The following is a 22240-nucleotide window of genomic DNA, read 5'->3' on the forward strand; positions in this document are numbered from 1 at the left end:
TAAATACTTTCTAAACTTCTTACGAGATACGATTGTATTAACTGAAAACACGCAAAAATTAGAAACATCTAAACAATGCTGAATAAAAAAGAACACTATTGTGTTTAAACGAGAAAAACAATGATTATTTCGTATGAAAGTTTCAACTCATTTAGTGTTACCATAGGCGACGTTTGGGGGAAAGGTGGGCAGTTGCCCCATATTAGAAAATCAAAAAAATATATATATAGTACAACTTGAAATAAGGCCTCGATGATCTCTCTTCTCTTATAAAAATCGATTTATCGCAACATTCAAAGTGTAATTAAATAGTCAATTCTAACGTACTTTGAGTTGCTTTATTTTATTTATTTTCTAGCTTTCGCCCGCGACTCCATTCTCATGAAATTAAAAAAAAAAAAAGTGAGTAGCGTATGTGTTCTTCCAGACTATCCTCTACATCTATACCAAATTTCATCGAGATCTGTTCAGCTGTTTAGACTACAAACTCTAACAAACATCCATCCATCTAAACTTTCGCATTTATAGCATTTACATCTTATGATACAATTAAAAAAATAACAGGTAAATAATAAGTTTTAAATATTTTAACAATGTTGGGAATCTCTGTTTTAATATTCTGTAAACAATCATGATTTATGGTTTAGAAATTTACATCTGCAGTCGATCTGTATAATACAAAACTGGTTTTACTGATTTAGAAATATCTAGGAAGCCTAAGGTTCTAACTTCCATCTACTAATCTAACTAAACCTCGGTTATTCATTTTGTCACCTTCGTATATGCCATTAAAGCTGCGAAAAGTAAAAAAAACATCGCAATTTGACTGTGGTTTCTAGCACTAGGAAAATTAAAATCTACACCGCATTTTCAAATATGGTTTTACTTCGAATCGGTCATCTCTTTCGACGTCTTACATAAAACAGAGATAGAAATATGTTTCGGCAGTCAAAACCGAACAGTTGAAGACATAAATATTACGTCACCCGTCGTAATCTCGCCGATTTTCGTTTACGCAACTTCACGGATCGTTTAATCTTATTTGCTACAATAAACGACACAAGACTTTGAAACTTGTACCAGATTAAAAAACGAAATCATTAATAATTATAACTATATGAATAACTAGCTGTTCCCGGCTTCATCCGCATGAAATTATGAAAATTTTATTTTACTATTTACATTTGTCAAATTATCAGTAGCAAATATCAAAATGACATGATATGAGAAACTTTGGTAATTTTGCTTCCTTGATATTGGCAGCAACTTATGGTCTCACATAAGGGTTTTTAACCAAAATATTTACCCCTAAGTGTAATGGCGTGAAAATATATAGTCTAAAGCGTGACGTAAGTGTAGGGCTTTTTATTAAAAAAAGAAAAATTCATAAATATGCTGTAACTGCTGACATCTTAGGCAACAAAGAAGTGTGTGTTTACGCTTTATTATAGTAGTATAAATTTCACTTAGCTAATTTAATATACATTAAGTTTTTTGCTATGATCGTAAGTACTAAATCAAATTAACAAAGATAATAATACATAATCAGTTTTAAACAGTAGTTAAATTATTTATCTGTTTGTATTATCATTATTTTCAAGTAATTTATAAACATAAGTATGCGAAGCTAAATAAAAGACGTCTGTGTAAAAAGCCGTTAAATTCAAAATGGCCGCCGTGAGTCGACCGGCCGCCTGACCCCGGCTATCTTGACAATTTCCTCTCAATAATCGGTTAACGGTACAATTCTAATTCCGTATCTTAATATTGGGCCAGGTCAGAACCATAAACAATATTTACTTTATAACGGTTTATGTCCTTTGAATTTGGAACGTTAATGGTCATTAATACACTATTATTAAGTTTCGCAAATAATAAATTCCAATTTGTAATAATTACTACGATGTAAATGTTATGTCATTGCGTACACTTTTCTCTTTTCGAATAGGTTAGAAAAAAAACAATTAATATTTAAGACTTTATTTGAATAAGTAAAAAAGATATTTTATAACCAGCATAGAGAAAATTTCAGTGTCAAGTCAAACATATTTGTTTATGTAAATTAAATTTCGTATCGTTCTAATTAAAGTAAATATAACTTGGATGATGACAGATTACACCTCGACACTTGACGCAGTTATTTATGTTGCTAGGACATTGACTATGGTGGCTTACCACTCCGCTCGAGTCAGGCGATGGTCCGCCTATAATTTTTTGGTGCACATATCCGTAACAATTGCATTTCTTTTTGTCATCCCTGTCCTGTCCTAAAGAGTATCCTACATCTGTAGCTGGACTCATATGTGGTCTTGTGACGCTGCTACGTTCCGTCAACTCTGGAGTCAAACAATAATCATTACTCCGTCTTCTCTCATCCTCGTACATACTATATCCATTTTGATCGCTACAAAAGTTCTGTCGTTTTGTCTTTGATTCGGAAATAGGTTTGACAAGAATTTCAGCTCTATCGACATTTCTTCCCAAACTTATATTTGATTGTCTATATCTTGTCACGGGTAATTTTCTTGACGCCCAAATTTCTTCTTCTACTGATTGGTTCATTGGGAAATTTGCCTCAGCCATTGAGATATGAGATATACATGGACTTTTTAAAAATTGTCTACGTGCTCTACAATGAGGAGCGGGCAAATCGACTTTACTGAACGGCAACGAGGGCACAGTTCGTCGTAGCTCGTTATGTATACCTTGCAACTCTTGGTGTGAGCCTACCATTTCGTTATCATTTGAATCCCAGTAATATTCTTTAACTATAATACGAGGAGATAAGTCACAGGCTTTTTCAGTTTGTGCACACTTCGTTTTAATATGTTTTTGACATGTGAGAGTATCTAAACAATTGTCAGTTTCTTTTGGAAGGCAACAATTAAATTCCGAACACGAAGGAGAATCACTTCTATTCTTTCCAGAAATCATATCTGGTCTTGCATTTATTTGGTTTTCAAAGACATTTGGAGGTCCATTAACTTGTACATCTTTGTTGCCCGTATTTAATTGTTGATATCTTATGTACTCACGGAAAGATTCTTTGAAATGATCACGAATTACATTTTCTCCATCTTCTACAGGTGCATCATAAGTAAACGTTTCTTTTGCGTCTTTGTTTATATTACTCGTTTGTTTGTCTAATTTTTCCACTGTTCGAATATTAGTACTATGTAAAGTTCTCGACACTTGTTGTAAAGCTTGTCTATGTGCTTTATTCATTTGATCATTGTTATATAATATTTTGAGTATGTTTTCAGTAATTTCTGGAAGATTTGGTTTATGTTCAGATAAAAATGTAAACTGTTTAAGTTTTTCTGTTATTTTGTCCCTCAAATTCGTATGTTGGATCTCTAGTGGATTTTCTAGATAATGTTGTATTAGATTCACAAAATGATTCCTCAGTAATATATTTTCTTCGGTAACCTTTAAAGGCAGCTCCTCCAAGTAGTCTTTGATTTTGTTTTTTGTATAATTGGTTTCGTCTGAATAATTTGGTGTTTTTTCCGGTATACGTATGTTTTGTAAGACGCTGAATAGGTTATCACACAATTTATCTGTATCTAAAGGTGTTGCAGGATATCTTCGTAAATAATCATTGCAAAATTTGTTGACTTCGTTTTTAAGGACCATTTTGAATCTACCCGTGTTCACATCCGTGGTTTTAAACAATGTAACAAAAGCCTCGACTAATTTTTCTTTTAAATCATTAAAAGAAGTCTGTTGATCTGAAGATAAAGTCGTATTCGTTGGTAAAGTATTCTCGATAATATCATAAAGCTGTTGTCTATAATTAGTTATAAATTTTTCTTTTTGCTTCATACTAAAAACGTCCTTCATAATGTCGACTAGATAATTTTTAAAAGAAAGAAGATTTCTTCTACAATGTTCATTTACTTTTAAATTATTAAGCAACTGTCCAACTTCGTTTCTTATGATGGTTTCATAAAATGTGTCTCCATTTCTCCAAGCATAATTCAAATTTTCTTTGTTAACTATGTTAACTAATCCAGATACGAGTTCTTCCCTAACTTTTCTTGCATCATCTGGACCTTGTGCCGAATCAATCGGAATGTATGCACATTTATTCGCTAACTCTGTTGCTAATAAGTTTGTACTATTATTACCAGAATAAGCGACGTTTACAGAATTATTTGTTCCGTATGTTTCTTTTGTATTATGTTTTAATATTATAAACAAATGTTCAACTAATATTTCTAATTTCTCTTCATTTTTGAAGTCATCCCTTAAGGGCAAGTCTTTGAGCACATTAATTACGACATTTTTAAAATGTTTGTTTGTGTTAGCAGATCCAAAATCATTGTCTAAATAATCAGATAATATTGAATAAATCCTATCAGCCGTCTTTCTAGCGTCGTGTGTGCTGATAGTCCACTTCAGTGGCAAACTCTCAATCCAAAAGGCTACATTCTTTTTTGATTCGTCAGGAGTTTTTCTTATGCTTCGAAGCATATTCAGATCTTTTAAATAATTCAACAGATCTATCGCCATTGTATAATTATAATTGTCTGTATTTTTAACTCGTGGGTTCAATGGTAATTCTTTCAGTCGTGATCCTATCGTTTTTAAGATGTATCTTTCAAAATCAATATTTTGATTTGGTGGTAAATTATTGTTAATACGATCTAAATCTACTGCGAGATTTTCCATTACAGTTTCTTGACAAATTTCTTCCTGTTTGTTACGTCTGTGATACATTTCGGAACCCTTTAACCAATTCATAAGCGCGTACTTTAAGGCATCAATATATTGACTCGTTTCTGTAAGCAAATTATTAATAGACGTATCATAATTTACGATTTTTTTTAAATTGCCTTTTAGACCGTGTAGTTCCGTTTCTGTGGGCTCTTTAACAATTTTAGGCAACCATCGGAGTACTTCGCATTCGAGGGCCAAATCTGGATTCTGATTTTGATTTTTTGTTTCTAATACTCGCTTAGCAATTTCTTTTGCGATAGCTTTTTGATGTTTTACATCTTGTGATATTATACGGTCTCGTGGTATTTTCTCAATCCATCGCAGTACATGTCTGGTTACATCATCTAATGAAGAACTATTGTGGCTAGGTATTAATTGTGCATCTTTTAAATATTTTAAAACTTCTAAAGCCAAACTTCTATGATAATTCTTATCACATTTCTCTTTAGCATCCATCGGGAATTGTTTTATTTTTGTTTCTAATACTTTAAGTATAGAGTCGTCATTAAAAGTTTTCTCAGTATCACTTATAACTCGATTTAAATCAAGGGCAAGGTCTGATACCAGATTTTCTTGAAATCGTTTTTCGTGGATATTTCGGTTTTGATACAGAGAGGTTTCTTTTAACCAGCTCATGATGGCTTTTTTAAATGCTTCGGTACATTGATTTGAGTATTCAGCCCCAGGTGTGCCCGGTGCTTGACCTGTGTAATGACGTTGATATGCTGGACGCGTAGAAAAGTCTGATAATTCTTTGTCCTCCATTATTTTTTTTAAGATAGATGTCATCCAGATTAGTTCGGTTTCATTGGGTTTCTTTACTAGTTTTGGTAACCACCGTATTACTGTTTGTTTAAGTGACGTTTCAGGATTTGAGCTTTGATTGGCTGCTTCTCGTAATCGTTGTGCAATTTCCTTGGCGACTATTCGATGGTAATTCTTATCGTGGGAAATCATGCGTCCTGATGGTATCCTTTCGATGCATTTTACTACTTCGTGTGATATAATATTTAATGAAGGATTTTCATAAATTTGGACAAGAGAGCCTTGAGACATTGTTTTAAAATGATGATCATCCTGTTGTACTGACGACAACGTTGGACTGGAATTGTAATTCTCATTCAACATTTGTTTTGGAGTCGATGCTCCTAGCGGAGTGTTTAAGATTCGCTTAATCCATTTCTTAATTCTATGCCTGGAGGAATCATCTATTGGCAATCCGTGATTTCTAAAGAAATTAAAAACAAGTTTGGATAACATTTCTTCTTTTTCTTTGGTAGAATATTTAACATCGGTTATTATCTTTTCCATTTTATCCGCCAATTGGTTTGCGGATATCATCAACTTTTCTTTTAAGTTTGAATTTAAATTACTACTGATATGACTGATGAAACTGACGACTTCGTTTTCAGTTCGTTTTGAATTGAATTGGTCTTGCCGTTTCTTGGCAGTTTCATCTCTTAGTAAAGACGATGACAGATGCATTTTATTTTTAAAACTCAAAGACATATCAATGGTGCGTCGTAATAGTGAATTGTAAACATCTTCCATTTCATTCGTAGATAAATTTGCTTCTCTTAATACAGTATACGCTTTCTCTTTGAAGTTGCTTGAATCATCAGCTCGTATTATTTGATCCGCAATTAGATTTGTTAAATCGTTTTGGAATTTCTTCTGGTTACTCACATCCCCTGCATTCGCTTTAAGTACACCAACTACTAGTTCTTTTACGTAATTTCGAATTTCCTCTTTCAATGATTTGGGTAATTTAATTGAAGACTCTGAAATATTTAAAACTGAAACTTCATAAACATGCAATAAATAGTAATAATTTATCGTATTAGTGAAATAAACTGACCCACACCCATTTTTTGGGAAATGACGTCGGCAATTTCATCTTTCAATACACTTTTCATATTATGAGCAATAGCTAAAGGTAACTGATCTACAACTTGTTTTACTTTCGATTCAATAATTTGTTGCATGTTTGAATTCTGTTTTGAATTATCACTAATGAAGTCTGAATTACAACAGATTGATGAAGACAAAGCTTTCACTTTCATTATAAGTGCTTCCATTAGTAAGCTTTCAGTTCTTGGATCCAAATTATTTGTTTTAGTAAGTTCAATAATTTTTTTTATGTCATCTTTAACTCTGTTTTGGGCAGTCATTTTATGTACATGATTTCCATTTCCCATAAACTTATCTACATTCACATCCAAAAGTGCTTTTGATTTCTCTGGTATAGTTATTTCATTACTTGTACCGTATTTACGGTTCAGTGTATCACTTTTTTTGCTGAGCACTTTATTTAATTCTTGTATTAATTCATCTGCTGCTTTATTAACAAAGTTCACATCTGGACTTGGAACGAGCAGTTTTTTAAACAAATCAGTAACTTGGGACCGTACGGCCTCGTTGTATTCGTTTCTATCTGATTTCTCATTTATTTTCAAAGTTGCAATTTTCACCATGAATTTATTTAAAATATTATCTTTTCTAACAACTCTTTTATCGAGCGTTTTTTGTTTAAAGAAAAATTTATCAATCCAATCATTGACAATTGTTTTCAAACTATTATCTCCATCTTTTAAAAGCGACATACGAATTATAAGATTTTCTATGAGATTATTTATGAACATTTCACGATCATTGCTGTCAACTGGTCGCCACATTGGCATTGTATCTAGAGCTTTTTTAATTTCATCTTTTTGTTTGTCTTCCATACCTTTAAATCTCAATAATGACTTTACTAGTGTTCTTATAACCTTTTGCCTTTTGGCTTTATCTTCTTCAGAGCAATCAGCGTTAAGTGGTATTTCCTGTTGCCAGTCGATCACTTGTTTTAGTAACTGGCCAGAAAATTCTTGTTCTTCCTTACATAAATGACAGCAAGATGAAGTATTCATATGGTTTTCAAGGCTGGTACTTCGATCGCAACATTTACCAACTTTTGAGCCTAAGTTTGTTGGAGAATCTTTTATTAACGGCTTTGGGCATTCGCATGGTATGATTTTTTTACATTTGTGACAATATTTGCAAGCTTCTTCATTTTTTTGTGGTTTCTGAGTAGTAAAAAAATTGTATTAGTGACTATGGAAACAAGTGATGACAGAATGAAATAAATTTACACCCCATCTTCAAATAATTGAGAAAATCGCATGGAAGTAAATTGCTTATTGTAAAAACGGTAATTACAATTGAAAAATACTAAAAACAAGAAATCAATAATAGCATATTTATAGAAAAAGTCAATCCACATTACGACCGTTGTATTATCTTTACCTCCGGCTCTGTTTGGGTGTTTGTCAACCCTTTTTGTGGACCTGAAAGAAAGAGATAATTACTTTAAAAGCTTATAGTTTAATGTATCACACTTATTCCATAACCTACTTACTTTTTGCACCGATGCAAAATGTCTCGCAAGCCTGGCAATAGATAAGTCATGTTTTAAATAAAAAGCAACATTAACTCTAAATGTTTTTTACAATTTCAACATATTATTTATAAGGATATAGCTGTACCATATCGTTGTTGGCATTGTGATATTCTTTCTGATGCTGCAGGAACCGTCGCTCGATTTCTGGACATACCTGTAGACCAGTCATCATAACAATTTTGCAATATAATCTTAATTTTGATATGCTTACTATTGTTATATTCTGAATAAACTGACCATGGCATCGTTGTCCCAGACATGTTTGATGGCGTCACGGATGCATTTCCTCACGTCATTCAAGTAGCGAACTTCTGCGCCCCTTCCCAAGCGCTGCAGCCGCGACATCTCTCTGAATATAGAAAACGTGAAACATTTTTCTTCTCTGTTAAATCCAATGCTCCTTCTTATTCTTCACTTATAAGAAAAGGGAAAGGGAATTAAAACTATAGATCTCCGGTATGCACACTAAACTACGCTGAATTACTTTCAGTAGCTTTTTTATTTGCTTTTTCTTCTGCTATTCTGTGCAACTCCGTGTTCTGTTTTAGGGTTCCAATGAAAACCGAGTTCCTTTCTTTCTTTCTTTGTTTCAGTAGATGCTTGTATCCTGTGTGGTCTTTTTAGTGCACCTGAACTGTCCCTATTCGTGCAACAGATTGTTGTTGGCATCTACCACTATTATGTAGTATTAGTCTATATTGTTTAATTCATCATATCGTATAGAATGATAATTTTGGTACAAGAAATAGTCACCTTAACCCAAAATCCGTTAATTGTTTCTTCGGAGTGGACATCCCTGAGGTAGTAGGCTGAACGTTCATCGCAACTTGTGCGGCCTTCTTGCTGCAGTCGCATGGGATTCTCTGGCGTTGCGGGTATAGGTGAAGTTTCCTGAGGCAGGGGACCTCGTGATGACATTTCTTGTTACGTTTCGTATGACTCTTTTTCGATTTACTGACTAAATAGAAAGAATACATCAAAAACGTTACACACAAATATCTAGCTTATAAGGGGAAATACTAACGTCGTTTAGCTAGCGTGGAAGATAACAATCGCTCTATGACTTCTGATGAGCGCGCAAACTCCGGCAGAGCTCGTGGATATTTGCGTAAAGATTGTGCGAACGAATCCGCGACTTGGGCCACACGACTCTTACGAAACGAACCTTAAAACAAGAAGAAATTCTAAAGATGCTCTATTGACAACGTCTCTATCGACCTACAACGCAAAAACAAAACTTTAACAACTTAAACGACGAGGATTTATTGCTACTTTATTGATATAAATAGCTGTTCCCGTGCGGCTTCATCCGCATGAAATTATAAAAACTTTATTTTATTGTTTACATTTGTCATATTCTCAATTGCAAATGTCAAAATTCAATTGTACAAAAGACAACGAACACATTTGACAATGGATAACAATTACCGCTACCATGGCAATCTTGATTCCTTAATGTTGGCAGCTTGAAGTAATGGTCCCTTTCCCACATCAAGGTTTGTTCCAATTTATTTACCCCCTAAGTTTAATAGCGTGAAAATATATAGCCTCAAGCGTTTCATAAGTGTACGGTTTTATATTAAAGAATTATTCCAAAATATGCTGTGCATCCTACACCACGAAGTAGTGTGTTTACGCTTTATTATATTAGTATTATATAGATTTATTATATAGATAATACCTAGTGAGTGGACACTTCTGTGTTCACGTCGCTCCTTTGCTCTGTTATCTTATAAAGAAACGTTATTACCTGTTTGTGCTTCTTGTACAGGATACTCTGTGGGAGCAGCGGAAGCTGATGCTGAGATAACATTACAATGTGCGATCTGTAAATTAACATTAGTAACACGTGATTCAAATATTGGTATTGCTTAGTGCATGATATACAAGAAGGAAGTGTTTTATGTTGATACCCATTCATCATCATTATCCTCTTTATCCTACTCCCGTAGCGGCGTAACAGGTTTTTGTCCTCCACATAACTCTATCATACTCATTCCCCCTATATACCCTTTTTGATCATGTCACCGTTCATGCTCCGTCCATCTCTTTCTACGTCTACCTGTACCGGTGTACGATGCGATTTATCTCTCCTTCTAACGTGCCCATGCCATGCTAACCTTTTACTCCTTACCTTTCCTACTACGGGGGCTACTCAAACTTCCTCTAATATACTCATTTCGTATCTTATCCATTCGTGTTACCTCATACCTATTATCGGTAGTTAAAAAACACAATTAACAATATTGTCTTCACCTGATATGTTGCGACTAATCTGTCGTGATGCGTTTGAAATCCAGTCGAAGCTTGAATCGAGATCTTTGCATCGATTTGGGATGATTTTGATTGACATTGTTCTTTTTGTATACCTGTGAATCATACTTTAATATGCGAAAGTTTACGTGGATGGATAACATTTGGCATAGATGCAGAACATAGTCTGGAAAAACACAAAAGCTACTTACCAAGGTATTTAAAATTCAATTCTAAATAAAATAAAAAGGCAATAGTAAGATAAATCTTGTAATGATTTACTAAATGACATTTAACAACTCTGTGGTAATAAAATTACAATATGTATTTCTGTTGGTATTGAAACATTCTGAGATAAATAACTATTTACTATAAAAGAAGAAAGATTTGTATTTTTGTATGTTTTGAAATAACTCAAACTACTAGGCCAATTTCAAAAATTACTTTATTAAAAACCTACGTTATCAGTGAGTAATTAACATCTTACTAAATTTTATAAATGCGAAAGTTTAGATGGATGAATGGATGGATGTATGCTTGTTAGAATTTGTAGCCTAAACGGCTAACCGGATTTCGATTAAATTTGGTGCAGATGTAGAGGATAGTCTGGAAGAACACACAGGCTACCTAATTTTGTAATACCACGCGGAAGTCGTGGGCGAAAGCTAGTAGACTATATTTTACGAATTCAACAGCTAGTTCTAAGATAATTTACAAAATCACTTACTGGATATTGGTTGTATGATAAATCTGCTTTTAGTGTCCTCTGACGGTTGGTTTTCTATTATAATATGCATGGTTGTTGGCTGGTTGTTTGTTATACTGACAGCAGTGTCTGTTGCGTCCATCTTGTGTAGTTTAGTTGTACGGGAGAGGGATGTGCTGATACCAAGAGGTAAAGCAATTTAATTGATTTATATATACTATTATTATAAAGGTTTGTTTGCATTGAAAAGACTCGAAAACTACTCAACATATTTGAGAAATTCTTGAACGTTAGGAAACAACACTATCATCGGGTGACGGCCATTATTTTTTACTAGATCTCTTTTTATGGTAAATCATCGGGTACGAAGTCGAAACTAGTGTTTTGTAATTTCATATATGTAAGAATCATTTATAAAAATAATACTTAGAAATTAGAAATACAGATATCTTTAACACTAGATGAATTACTACAAATAACTTTTTTTACTTAGTGTATTCAATCATCCATATATCGATATATTAACTACAGTCTTAGCAATATAAAGAACTATCGAACATGTTAGGGGTAACAGAACTCTCGTATGTTATAAGAAACTGTTAAAATATTATGATTAACCAAGTGATGTGGGAATACAAAGGGTTTAACACAATAGATATTGTTAAAGACATCCCATAGGTGTTCCTACGACAGGAAACCATATTGTTCTGATAGAAAAAGTTACGTAAATCCAAGCTTATGTCAGACTTCAAAAGGCTATAATAATTTTAATATGTATGATATATTTACTAAAAAGTGTTAAGATTGAATGTGGATGGCTACAAAGGCGAGGAAGACCGAAGAAAGTTTGGATGGATTGTGTGAAAGAGGATATGCTTAAGAAAGTAGTGGATTCAGATATGACGGCTGATAGAGATGTATGGAGCAGTACATACTGTGCCGACCCTCTGTAACTGTAAGGGCTAGTGGATGATTACAACATATTTTAGCCCGCCATTATTTTATCATTAGCGACATCTGTTCAGTAAGCATTGCCTGTAATATCAAGGTCGTTAGAAGTAAGCAAATTGTATCACGTACACTAATCCTACGGTCGACGTTGTTTTTAAAATATTCTCATATTCTTGTTGCCAATTGAATAGTTACTAAAATAAACCTAACCATTATTATTTACATAATACAAGTGTGGTTATGAAACACCCATTTAAATAGATAATATCTCTTTGCAGATTTTATTTTAGTACATTTCTAGTACCGAAAACTATTTTGAAAGTTGAATTGGAATATTGATATCTATCTCTTTCTACATTTTACTTCACAGTATTCAAAAGAAAAGGATAGTGATATATTTATCTTTATTCAGACTTAGTCAGTTAATTTTTTAAAAGTAATTTTATAATCTGGAATACTGACAGTCATTTTAAGTAGTCGCAGGATCGAGTAGGCGAGGTCAGGCCGGTAACAGCCGCGCCACTCCTCTACAGGAAACACTGACCTGCAACAAAAACCCATCACACTATCTCACCAACTAACCAACTCACCTTCACACCATCACAAAACCTCACCATCATAAAACAACTTTTCTCTATTGTAGCAAAAGCAGTATTCTTTTGTTCTCAACGTACCAAATCAAATTCTACGGTTGATTCGGCGCTTGATTAGTTCTAATTTCATGATGTTTCTATTATTCCGCTTTAAGAATTTCACCCATAACATTATTTCGAAACAATATAATACCTTACATCATTTCACGTCAATGTTATGAAAGAATTCTTAATATTAATGCAAATAGTTTATGTTCCCAGAGAAAGTTATGAATACCATTTTGTCCCATCGTCTTCGGTACTATTATATCGTTTATCTATATTATGATAAAAACTGTAAAAGGGTATCTAGGATTTAATGTTATAGCATTGTTTGTGACAAATATAGAAGATCTATCGTTTTGAAATGTTCTAGTTTCAGTCAGTAGTTTATTCCACTCTTCCGAGTTTAGTTTTTAGAGCGAATAGATGGTGAGGTGATGAGAATTTGAGTTCCACTTCTTTAGAGTTACGTCTTTAAGTCTTACTTCAATGAAAGCCATGCTTAAGATCTATTCTAGTTAATCTTTCCGTCTAACAAATGAGTGAAATACTTACATTATTAACAAAGATTTACCAGCCAGTTAATTACTGCACCATACGTCGTATAAAATTTTGCATTTCCTTAGTAACTACGCATTCTGTTCTTATCAAATATATTTTAAAAAGTCAATATGTCTTATTGAAATGCTTTTTCTTCCTTTTACTGTCAAGCATTCAAGAATAATAAAAAAGGATTAAATTGAATGTTTTATTAATAGCATCCAAAAAGTCTATTTTTAATTATTTACTCCTAGCTGTGGCTCGCGACTTCGTCCGTGTGAAATAAAATAAAATAATAAAAAACATAGCCCATGTTACTCACTGATAAATTACCTTTCTAACGGTGAAGGAATTTTTAAAATTGGTCCAGTAGTTTTTGAGTTATTTCAATACATACAAAATTACAAATAATTCCTATAATATCAGTATAGTTAGGTTAAATTTGGCAAACATTTCTAGATTCAATGAAGCCAAAGATGCTAGGAGCCTTCAATTGGTTGTCGAAATTGGTAGGAATCTTGACCAACAAGTAGAATTACGAGTAACTTGCCTACGCTAAAAAAGTGCTTAATCCAAAAAAAGTTGAACTATTTTATTGTCAACTTTATACAGTAAAGTATTTCATAATATCGGCACGATTGTAGAAATATTTTTTCTTGCTGTATAAAAAAAAGGTTAAGAAACCAACGTTAATTTGACCGCACGCTGTTCAATTGTAAAAAGCGTTACGAAAAACGTGGCCTAAAGAAACGTACTTATAAAAATACTATAGAATAGTGTATAGCCAATTAATGTATCGTTATTTAAGACCAAGAGTAGCTATTCCCCTACTAGCTGTTGTAGATACCATTCGCGCGGAATTTAAAAAAAAACTATGTGTTCTTTCTGAATATGTCTGTGGCTTTGATCAAGATTCGTTTAGTTGTTCTGTAGATACATTCTAACAAACATCCATTTATCTAAACTTTCTCATCTATACTTCTATTCTAATAATTATAATGAAGCGTAAACACACACTTCTTTGTTGCCTAAGATGTCAGCAATTACGGCATATTTTTGAATAATTCCTTTTTCAATAAAAAGCTCTACACTTACGTCACGTTCAGGCTATATATTTTCAAACCATTAAACTTAGGAGTTAAAAATTTTGGATAAAAACCTTAATGTGGAAAAGAGACCATAAGTTGCTGCCAACATTAAGAAAGCAAGATTGCCATGGTTTGTCAGTGTCATGTCATTTTGACTTTCGCAATTGATAATTTGACACATATAAACAATAATAATATGTCTAACTTAGCAAAAAATAAACTAATGATTATTTGTAAGATTATTACAATGTTACAAATAAGGAACCAATAACTAAGAGTTGAAATTGTATTGAAATGACTAAAAAAATAATTAAACATATTGTTTATTTCATTTTGAACTAATTCTGTTAATTCCTGATACATTTCGTCGTCAGTGGCTTCATATTTCTTCTGAGAATCTTTCATAATATTTTTAATTTCTTTCTGTTTTTCAACCTTTTTCAAATCTTTTTCTGTTGTAATGTTCTGTTTATCTTTTAACTTTTGTATTTCATATTTTACTAAAGCATCAACCAATGGTTTTGTTAGATTTTTTTCCAGGCAGGCATTACGTAGGGGTCCAAAATGATTGCAATGGTTTAAAATTAAGTCTCTATAGAAATCCTCGTCAAGTCGTGTTGCTAATTCACTTCTACTAACATTGTTTTCAATTGTTTTCGCTAAATTAATCAAAAACATCCTACTCTGTCTACTACTTAGTCGATGCAAGGCTGAAGTTTTAGGCAATTTGTTAAACCAATCTGATATTAAAATAATATAATCTAATTCTGTCTTTAACTTATCATATGGTGTATCTTCATTCTCAACTTGGAGAGTTTCCATTTTGGAATACTGCGTGTAAACATTTTGCATCACATTGCTCAGAATATTCCAGAATACATCTTCAGCTATACGTTTGTTCAAATTGGGTTCGCTAAAAAATGTCATCAAACATTGCTTCATTATATTTTCAAAAACTGTACCATTATTACATCCCTCAACATTTGATTTATTATTTTGATTGCTACGTGAATACTGAAAGATTTGGCTTTTGAAATCCTTCGACAACGTTTGTAGACAGATATTCTGTTCCGATTCAATTATATTTTTCAACCAACGTTTTAAAATTGATGTCAAGTTATTATTACAACGTTTATTGTTTAGCTCGTTGTAAATTATAACAGCGAAATCATGAACTAACTTCTTGCTATCTGATTCCGTTGAAATTTCAGTTGGCCGTTTACTTAGCCAAGATAAAAATTCACCATTCAACAAGTCCATATTTTCATTTATTTTACAATTCATCTTTGGTTCAATATCTTGTAATATATTCAATCTACGTGGAGATTGTAAAGAAATATCTTGCAATTCACATAACAGTTCATTTTTGTATAATAAAGCTTCATCTGAATTTTTAACAAAGCCAAGTAAGGATAACCATTTTGATATTACATCTCCTATAGTTTCCTTATCACGACTATCTTCTCCAACGGGTGGATCAGACATTTGATCAGTTATTTCCTGAGCGAAGTCACCACTTATAGACTCCATAACAGTTCTGTTTCTCAACTTACCATAATTTCTTGGCAACTTTTCAATCCAAGCTCTAATAAGAGAGGACACTTTGTCAACATTAGCTGTATCTTCTATACCATGTAAGCGATCTATGTTTTTATTTCTGAATTTATTACGATTTTTATCAAAATAAGAACAACAAGAGGAATTGTAATATTTTTCATCCACTGAACTTAATGATATCGACAATAGACTTGGTACGTTATTTTTCTTAAAATTTTTCAATCTAACTATTGAATTCCTTGATTTCACATCTCTTAGAATTTTTAGTGTCATTCGTGAGAATGGAGGATCTCTAGTAAGTGTTCTTTCAATCTGAGAATATGAACTCATGTTGAGTTCCATAGCAACGAATTGACTTTCTCTATATGGTCTATTTATGTTTGATTTTGATTGATAAATACCATTACTACTTGCTTTACCAACTGCGCGAACTTTGCTTGTATTCGACATTCGTAGCGTAACCGGCTTGCCTATAGATTCACGCCTTAAAGAATTATTCATATAATGTTCAGGATTTAAATAACTTAGAGTTTTACTAAAGCCTAAATAAGCATTGTTATATATTGTCAACTGTTCAAAGTTATTTTGTGCATTCATCAGTATGTTTGTCAACTCCATTGCGAGACCATTTAAGAAAATTCGGTTTTTAAATAAAGCCATTGTCAAAGGCAAGGTATCCAAGACTTCTACGATCCCACCTTTTATTAAATACTTGCTTCTCTTTGTGCTTTTATCCATCAAACATGGTAGGAGCCGATTTAAAAGCATCTTCGTTATGTATTTCAAATTCAACGGTGCTCCATCTTCACTTTTCAAATTCTTCGATTCGAGCCAAGTAAATATTTCGTTTTCAAACATGCTGACTATTGGTACTTGGAATATTTCTTTACTGCTTGCATAATGATTCACATCGAGATCATCTTGGAAGCTAGTCGGAGCATCGTAAAGATATTTACTATTCAGTATCATAATCCTAGTAATAAGGCTCTCTGTCAGTATATATCTGATCTTTGCACATTTAGTGCTATGGTATGACATAGGCAAAGAGTTTAAACAATGATCTATCTCTCGTTTGAGCTTCACTTCGTACCAATCCTCGTCAGCTTCAACAGACAGCTTGTCTATTTTCTCTATTAAATTATTAACAATTTTTTCTGTTACTATTTTAGCAGTTGAATTAAATTCAGATTCGATAGGCACTTCGCGCAGCCACTGAAGTACTTCGTACTGCAAACGTTCCTTGTAGAAATTCTTAAATGATACCGTCGTGTTGCAAGACTGGTTGCGAGCAAAAAATTCACCAACGTTTTCTGCGTTCATAACTTCACTAGCGATCTTGGCCATTGCTTGTTTGTCATCGTGAAAAATGTTACAATTAGTTCCTACGTGGCATTTCATATCAATACTTGTTTGGACTAATTGGTCAGCAGTTTTATATTTAGAGATCTGAAAGAAAACAGAAAGGAAAAATCAGGCACGCTAATATTTTTAAAGAATTCTATTGCTCTTATCAGCTCAGAATATTCATATCTATTATCATGTTCTAGTAATTAAGTACCTCCTGTTTTCGTCACCCTTATAAAATTCTTTATCTGTTCAGTTTATTTGTTTTTTTATACAATAAGGCGGCAAACGAGGAAGCGGCCAACTAAATCAACCAAAATGGCGAAGCGACCACTGCCCATAGACATCCGCAACTGCAGATGCATTACCTACCCTAAATCGACGGAGAAGGAGACGCACATAAAGTGGATATCTCCAATTTCTATGCGTCTTCACCGTCAAATCCACTTTCCCATCCAATCCTTTCTTCATAAGAAAAGGGTGAAGCGGTAAAGGGACTAAAATATTACCAAGATTGCAAAATCAAAGCTAGATAAGTTAGAAGACTTAAAATTACTAACTTTAATGCAGGACTTAGGTTCTTTATTCTCCAACGACAATTTTTTAAATTTCACAGTATGACATTTGTGTTGATGATCTTCCCAACGTTTTCTGATCTTTGGACAACGGGATTCATTGCATAGTTGGCGCTGCAAACATTTTTAAAACCAAGTATACTTTATTCACATTTGTAGCGTATAAATCAGATATATTAAAAGTACTTGTGTCCGTTAATATGAAATTTCCTTTTTACATTATCTTTTATTAGTACTATTTTGCTAAAGCAACTTCTGTAGAAATATAAATACTAAAATCAGAAAGAGCACAATTGCTGTAGTATTTGTTAATAATATACTATTCTTTTATCTGGAACTTTTAGGTTAGTTTTGAATTTAACTGTAAAGGTCTACTTACTTTGAATGGTGCAATCCTTTCCTTTAGTTTTCGTATGTTTTCTAAATAGTTAAATTCCATCAGGGATAGATCCCGAGCGTGCCTTCAGTCTACAAATCTTCAGCTCTTTCTAGAACTGTTATCATGACTGTTGTGATGTGATACAATATTTACCAGAACAGAAAGTAAGTAAATGACATCTTGCCAAGCTTGTTTGATGTTGTCTTGTGAGGATACATTTTTGTATAGTTACATATTAGCTTGACTGTGAATTTACCTTAAAATGTAAGACAGCGTTTTGACTGTGTCAAAATGATTGGCAGTTTTATTCTTTTTTTTACTACGATTTTCTAACGATACAGATACGCTATATCATGGTTTGGTTAATTTTCTGACGATATTTCATCATGTGAAAACTTTTGCTGAGTACAAAAGTTGATTAATCAAATAAATATGCTTTAAGTTTAAGTATAGATTTTACAACAATAATAAAAGTGCCTAACGTGAAACGTAAAATTAATTACATTTCTAAAAAGAGATTAAAACAATATATAGAGGAGGCATAATACACTACTTGATTCCCATCTCACTAACGCCATCTATTATTAGATTCCCAAAAGAAGGAGGTATTCAATTCGACGATATGTTTTTTTTTATTATTTTTTTATGTGTGTTATGGAATAACTCCGCCGCTAGTGGACCGATTTGGATAATTCTTTTTTTATCCGAAAGGTAATGCTTGCAGGTGGGTCCCATTTTTTTGTTTAATTTTTGGAGTCTATTAAATAATATTGTTGTTCATTTTATAACAAAGATGGAGCTTGTAATAATTTTGTAAAATGTTTTATTATTTGTCAATACAAGACACGAGGTAGCACTAAACTTGACAACTCGACTTAGGGCCTTCAAAAAAGAGCGTATTCCTCCCTTAAAGGCCGGCAGCGCATCTGCAGTTCCCTTGGCGTTGCGGATGTTCATGGGCGTCGGATCACTTGATACCAAGCGATTCGCTGCTCGTTTGCCCGCTTTTTTCTATATAAAAAAAAAACTGATTTATACCAATAACGGTCTATATCAGTACCTTTACAAAATGCATTCCCTATGAGTAAATTGTGTAAAAGGTGACAAAATTAAGGCCTAACGAGAAATAAGCAATCATAGATTTAATGACCAATAACTGGTGCACAGACCTGACTCAGACTAGGTTATAGAAAGGTGTTTTAATAAAAGAACATAGTTAAAAAATGTTTAGTTAAGGCACTATTACTTTTCAGTGCAAGTACCGGTGAAAAAATTGTTCATTATGCCTTATCTATTTATGTTTTAATGTCTTTGATTATACAAAACGTTTTATTCTTTTCTTATAGAATACTGGCCAGTGGAAATCTAGAAGTACATGTCAAATTTCCGATAGAAATTACTGACATTTTTCCGACATGTTAATAAGAAAATGTACTAGAATATAATTCGATTTAAGATTAATTAAATGAATTGGTTTAAATTCTTCTAAGTGTTGTAAAGATGATTCAAAATTTTTGTGTATAAAAAAGTTTATTTTTACAGTGTAATTTTATTACATCGAATAGCTAAATTTTAAAACCTATCCTATTTTTCATTAGAGTTAATATTAGGCTTGAAATGTAAGTAAACCTTGGCTAAAAATTAATAATTTCTGGTACAAATCGGTTGTCGATGACTACTATTTTAGATAATGAATCAGTCAAGACAATCTCTCAGACTTACGTAGTTTTATTGTTTTATAAAACACTAGTTTTCGGACTCGACTCCGAATTAAAAAAAACAACAGTGACTAGCCTATATGTTCTAGACTATCCACTACATCTGTGCCAAATTTCATCAAGATCCATTCAGCCGTTTAGGCTACAAACTCTAACAAACATCCATCCATCTAAACTTTCGCATTTATAATATTAGTAAGATTGTAGTGTGATTACAAAGGATGTGCGTTTATTGTAACAGCAAACTATATTTGCAGGTTAGCGAATCATGGTACAGACAATCAAGGACATCCGTGTTCTTGCTATTCTTCGCTGCGAATAATGAAAATGACTGTAAGACACATTTTAGTATAAAGTTTGCTACTGACGAAAACTCTTGGAGCTTGCACACTTTTGACTAAACTATCGCAGAACTGTGTAGTCCCGTTTTATTCCAATGAGCTTATATGGAAGTGCGCACACTACTCGATTTTTAGTTGTGCAAATAAACAGTTGAATTGGCTGCGAAACAATCGACAATCGCACAACAGTTGTGCGATAGTAAGCTGTAAAAAGATTTATTATAGGAATATTTATAAGTCTAAAGGTTTATACACATGCCAATAAAATGGTGTAGTAGTTGTCACACCACCTACTGGCACAATGCGTTTATACATGCCAGTAAAATGTCGACAAGAGTGTATGTCTGACGTGTTAGTGTCAAATTTTGTAACATCCCTCGTCTCATAAACGTACATAGTCGCTGTCGCACAAATATCTTCAGCAAAACATGACTGGTTGGCACGTACCAGTTGCTGGCGTGCTAATATTCCAGCTACTGGCATGTATGCCTCGCTTAATGTGTTATAGCACATCCCGTCGGGCTCGATGTGAAACGTGCAGCGATGGACAGCAAAGGCATGATGGCGGTCGTGCGCGGCCTACCCGACTCCGGCCTCATGGTCACCCTTATGGACGGCGGCAAGCAATACACGCTCATGCCTAAAACTGGTTACTTTACCTTTTACCCCCTTGTCTTAATTCAAAGAATATGCTTAATAAACTGCTTATATACAATCTTATAGCATAGTCAATTTAATTTAGAGAACAAACTGTTTTACGCTGTTACGAACATATTGGTTTTTCGATTCTAGATCTGATCTTAGATACTTTTATAATTTAATTTTGATTGCGTATCGTTTGTGCCAAAAACTTGCAATGTTGGTACAAGAAGGGGCTTTATAGCGACCCTTGAGGGAGTCATTAATCAAACATCTTATATTGTTATTAATGACCCTACGGGAGTGTGACAAGGTAGAGGAGATGATGATGGTATTGATGTAGGTATAAGCACATCACCGACGTACGAAGTGTGCAATAACTGCTTGTCGCGGCAGTCGCAGTGCGGCAACAGCGAGGTGAGGCCGCGGCAAGACAGCGGTGCTCAGGCAGTCGACGGACGTTATGCAAGCAGTTATAAGGTAAACAAGGTATTATGTTTTTCTTGTTAGACTTGAAATTGAACTATCATATACCATCCAAAGAAAGTTAAGTAATAAAGCTAATCCCGTCGCATTATTCCCAGTCGTCACCCCGCTCTGTCCCCACGTGAGAATAAATAGCTTCATCTGTCCCACCTAGTCCGACTAACACCAATAAGGTGACAGATGGAACCGTTATGAAATATAATAAGTTCCAACCATCCCCGTGTCGCAAAAGTTGGTACGGATGAAGCATTTTATTCTCATCTGTCTCTACGTGGGGACAGAACAGGGTGACGGATGGGAATATCCATCCCGTGTGGCTTCATCCACGTGATATTATAAAAACTTTAATGCAAAAGTCAAAATTCAAATGCTCAAAAGACAATGCTGAAAATTTTAGTAACCACAGCAACCGTGATTCTTTGTCGTTATTGGCTTTTAGTTTTTGTTCCTTGCTCACGGAGCAATTGTTTATTAACTCACTTAGTTATAATAACCTAAAGCGTGTTGTAAGTGTAAGGTTTTATTTAAAACGGACGATTTAAAAGTATTGCTGACATTCTGCATAACGAAGTAGTGTTTACGCAGTATTATTTTAAGTTTAGAGTACAGATACTCGTATTATAAAATCTTTGTAAACTCAGATAGAGTACTGCAACATGAGGCCTACATCGCCCCCCGTAGAGTTGACTGAATTCCCACCACAGAAGTCACGGTTACAGCCAGGTGAGTAAAACTCCGAAAACATAGTCTAAGACGTAGGAGAAAGTAAATGAGTTCCTTGTTTATGCATTTCATTGTAGGTCGCGGTAACTTTGAAGTCGGTGGTATTGGCAGCGGCGGTTCCTCTCCAAGGGCTACGGGCAAAAG

At 33.6% G+C, this 22240-nt stretch overlaps 2 protein-coding genes and 2 long non-coding RNA genes across 6 annotated transcripts; 2 read left to right on the forward strand and 2 right to left on the reverse strand.

Moving 5' to 3' along the window:
* Positions 1-1964: 1964 nt before the first annotated feature.
* On the reverse strand, positions 1965-13394 carry LOC106101411. Of its 3 annotated transcripts, none has more exons than XM_013280642.1 (13): positions 13262-13394; positions 12534-12615; positions 11142-11296; positions 10418-10530; positions 9912-9987; positions 9186-9326; positions 8915-9119; positions 8399-8510; positions 8247-8315; positions 8120-8150; positions 8008-8048; positions 6581-7787; positions 1965-6503 (listed from the first exon to the last, which is right to left on the reverse strand). In XM_013280642.1, exons 3-13 carry the CDS (start codon positions 11260-11262, stop codon positions 2080-2082), a joined length of 6540 nt encoding a protein of 2179 aa, XP_013136096.1. In that variant the 5' UTR covers positions 11263-11296; positions 12534-12615; positions 13262-13394; the 3' UTR covers positions 1965-2079. The 3 variants fall into 3 exon arrangements, with proteins under 3 accessions (XP_013136096.1, XP_013136095.1, XP_013136097.1); XM_013280641.1 differs by having other exon boundaries at positions 1965-6518; XM_013280643.1 differs by lacking the exons at positions 8008-8048; positions 8120-8150 and having other exon boundaries at positions 1965-6518.
* On the reverse strand, positions 12486-18494 carry LOC106101278. Its single transcript, XM_013280444.1, has 4 exons — positions 18190-18494; positions 17796-17924; positions 14600-17337; positions 12486-12615 (listed from the first exon to the last, which is right to left on the reverse strand). The coding sequence occupies exons 1-4, from the start codon at positions 18247-18249 to the stop codon at positions 12486-12488; spliced, it is 3057 nt and encodes a 1018-aa protein (XP_013135898.1). The 5' UTR covers positions 18250-18494.
* Positions 18495-19631: 1137 nt separating this feature from the next.
* On the forward strand, positions 19632-21370 carry LOC106101353. Its single transcript, XR_001225508.1, has 4 exons — positions 19632-19808; positions 20165-20240; positions 20757-20897; positions 21231-21370. It is a non-coding gene; the product is annotated as an uncharacterized LOC106101353 (long non-coding RNA).
* A 642-nt stretch (positions 21371-22012) lies between these two features.
* Positions 22013-22234, forward strand: LOC106101354. The gene is made up of 2 exons (XR_001225509.1): positions 22013-22096; positions 22174-22234. It is a non-coding gene; the product is annotated as an uncharacterized LOC106101354 (long non-coding RNA).
* Positions 22235-22240: the final 6 nt, after the last annotated feature.

The sequence above is a fragment of the Papilio polytes genome, unplaced genomic scaffold (assembly GCF_000836215.1).
Source record: "Papilio polytes unplaced genomic scaffold, Ppol_1.0 DF823991.1, whole genome shotgun sequence".
In the NCBI taxonomy this organism is placed as follows: Eukaryota; Metazoa; Arthropoda; class Insecta; order Lepidoptera; family Papilionidae; genus Papilio; species Papilio polytes.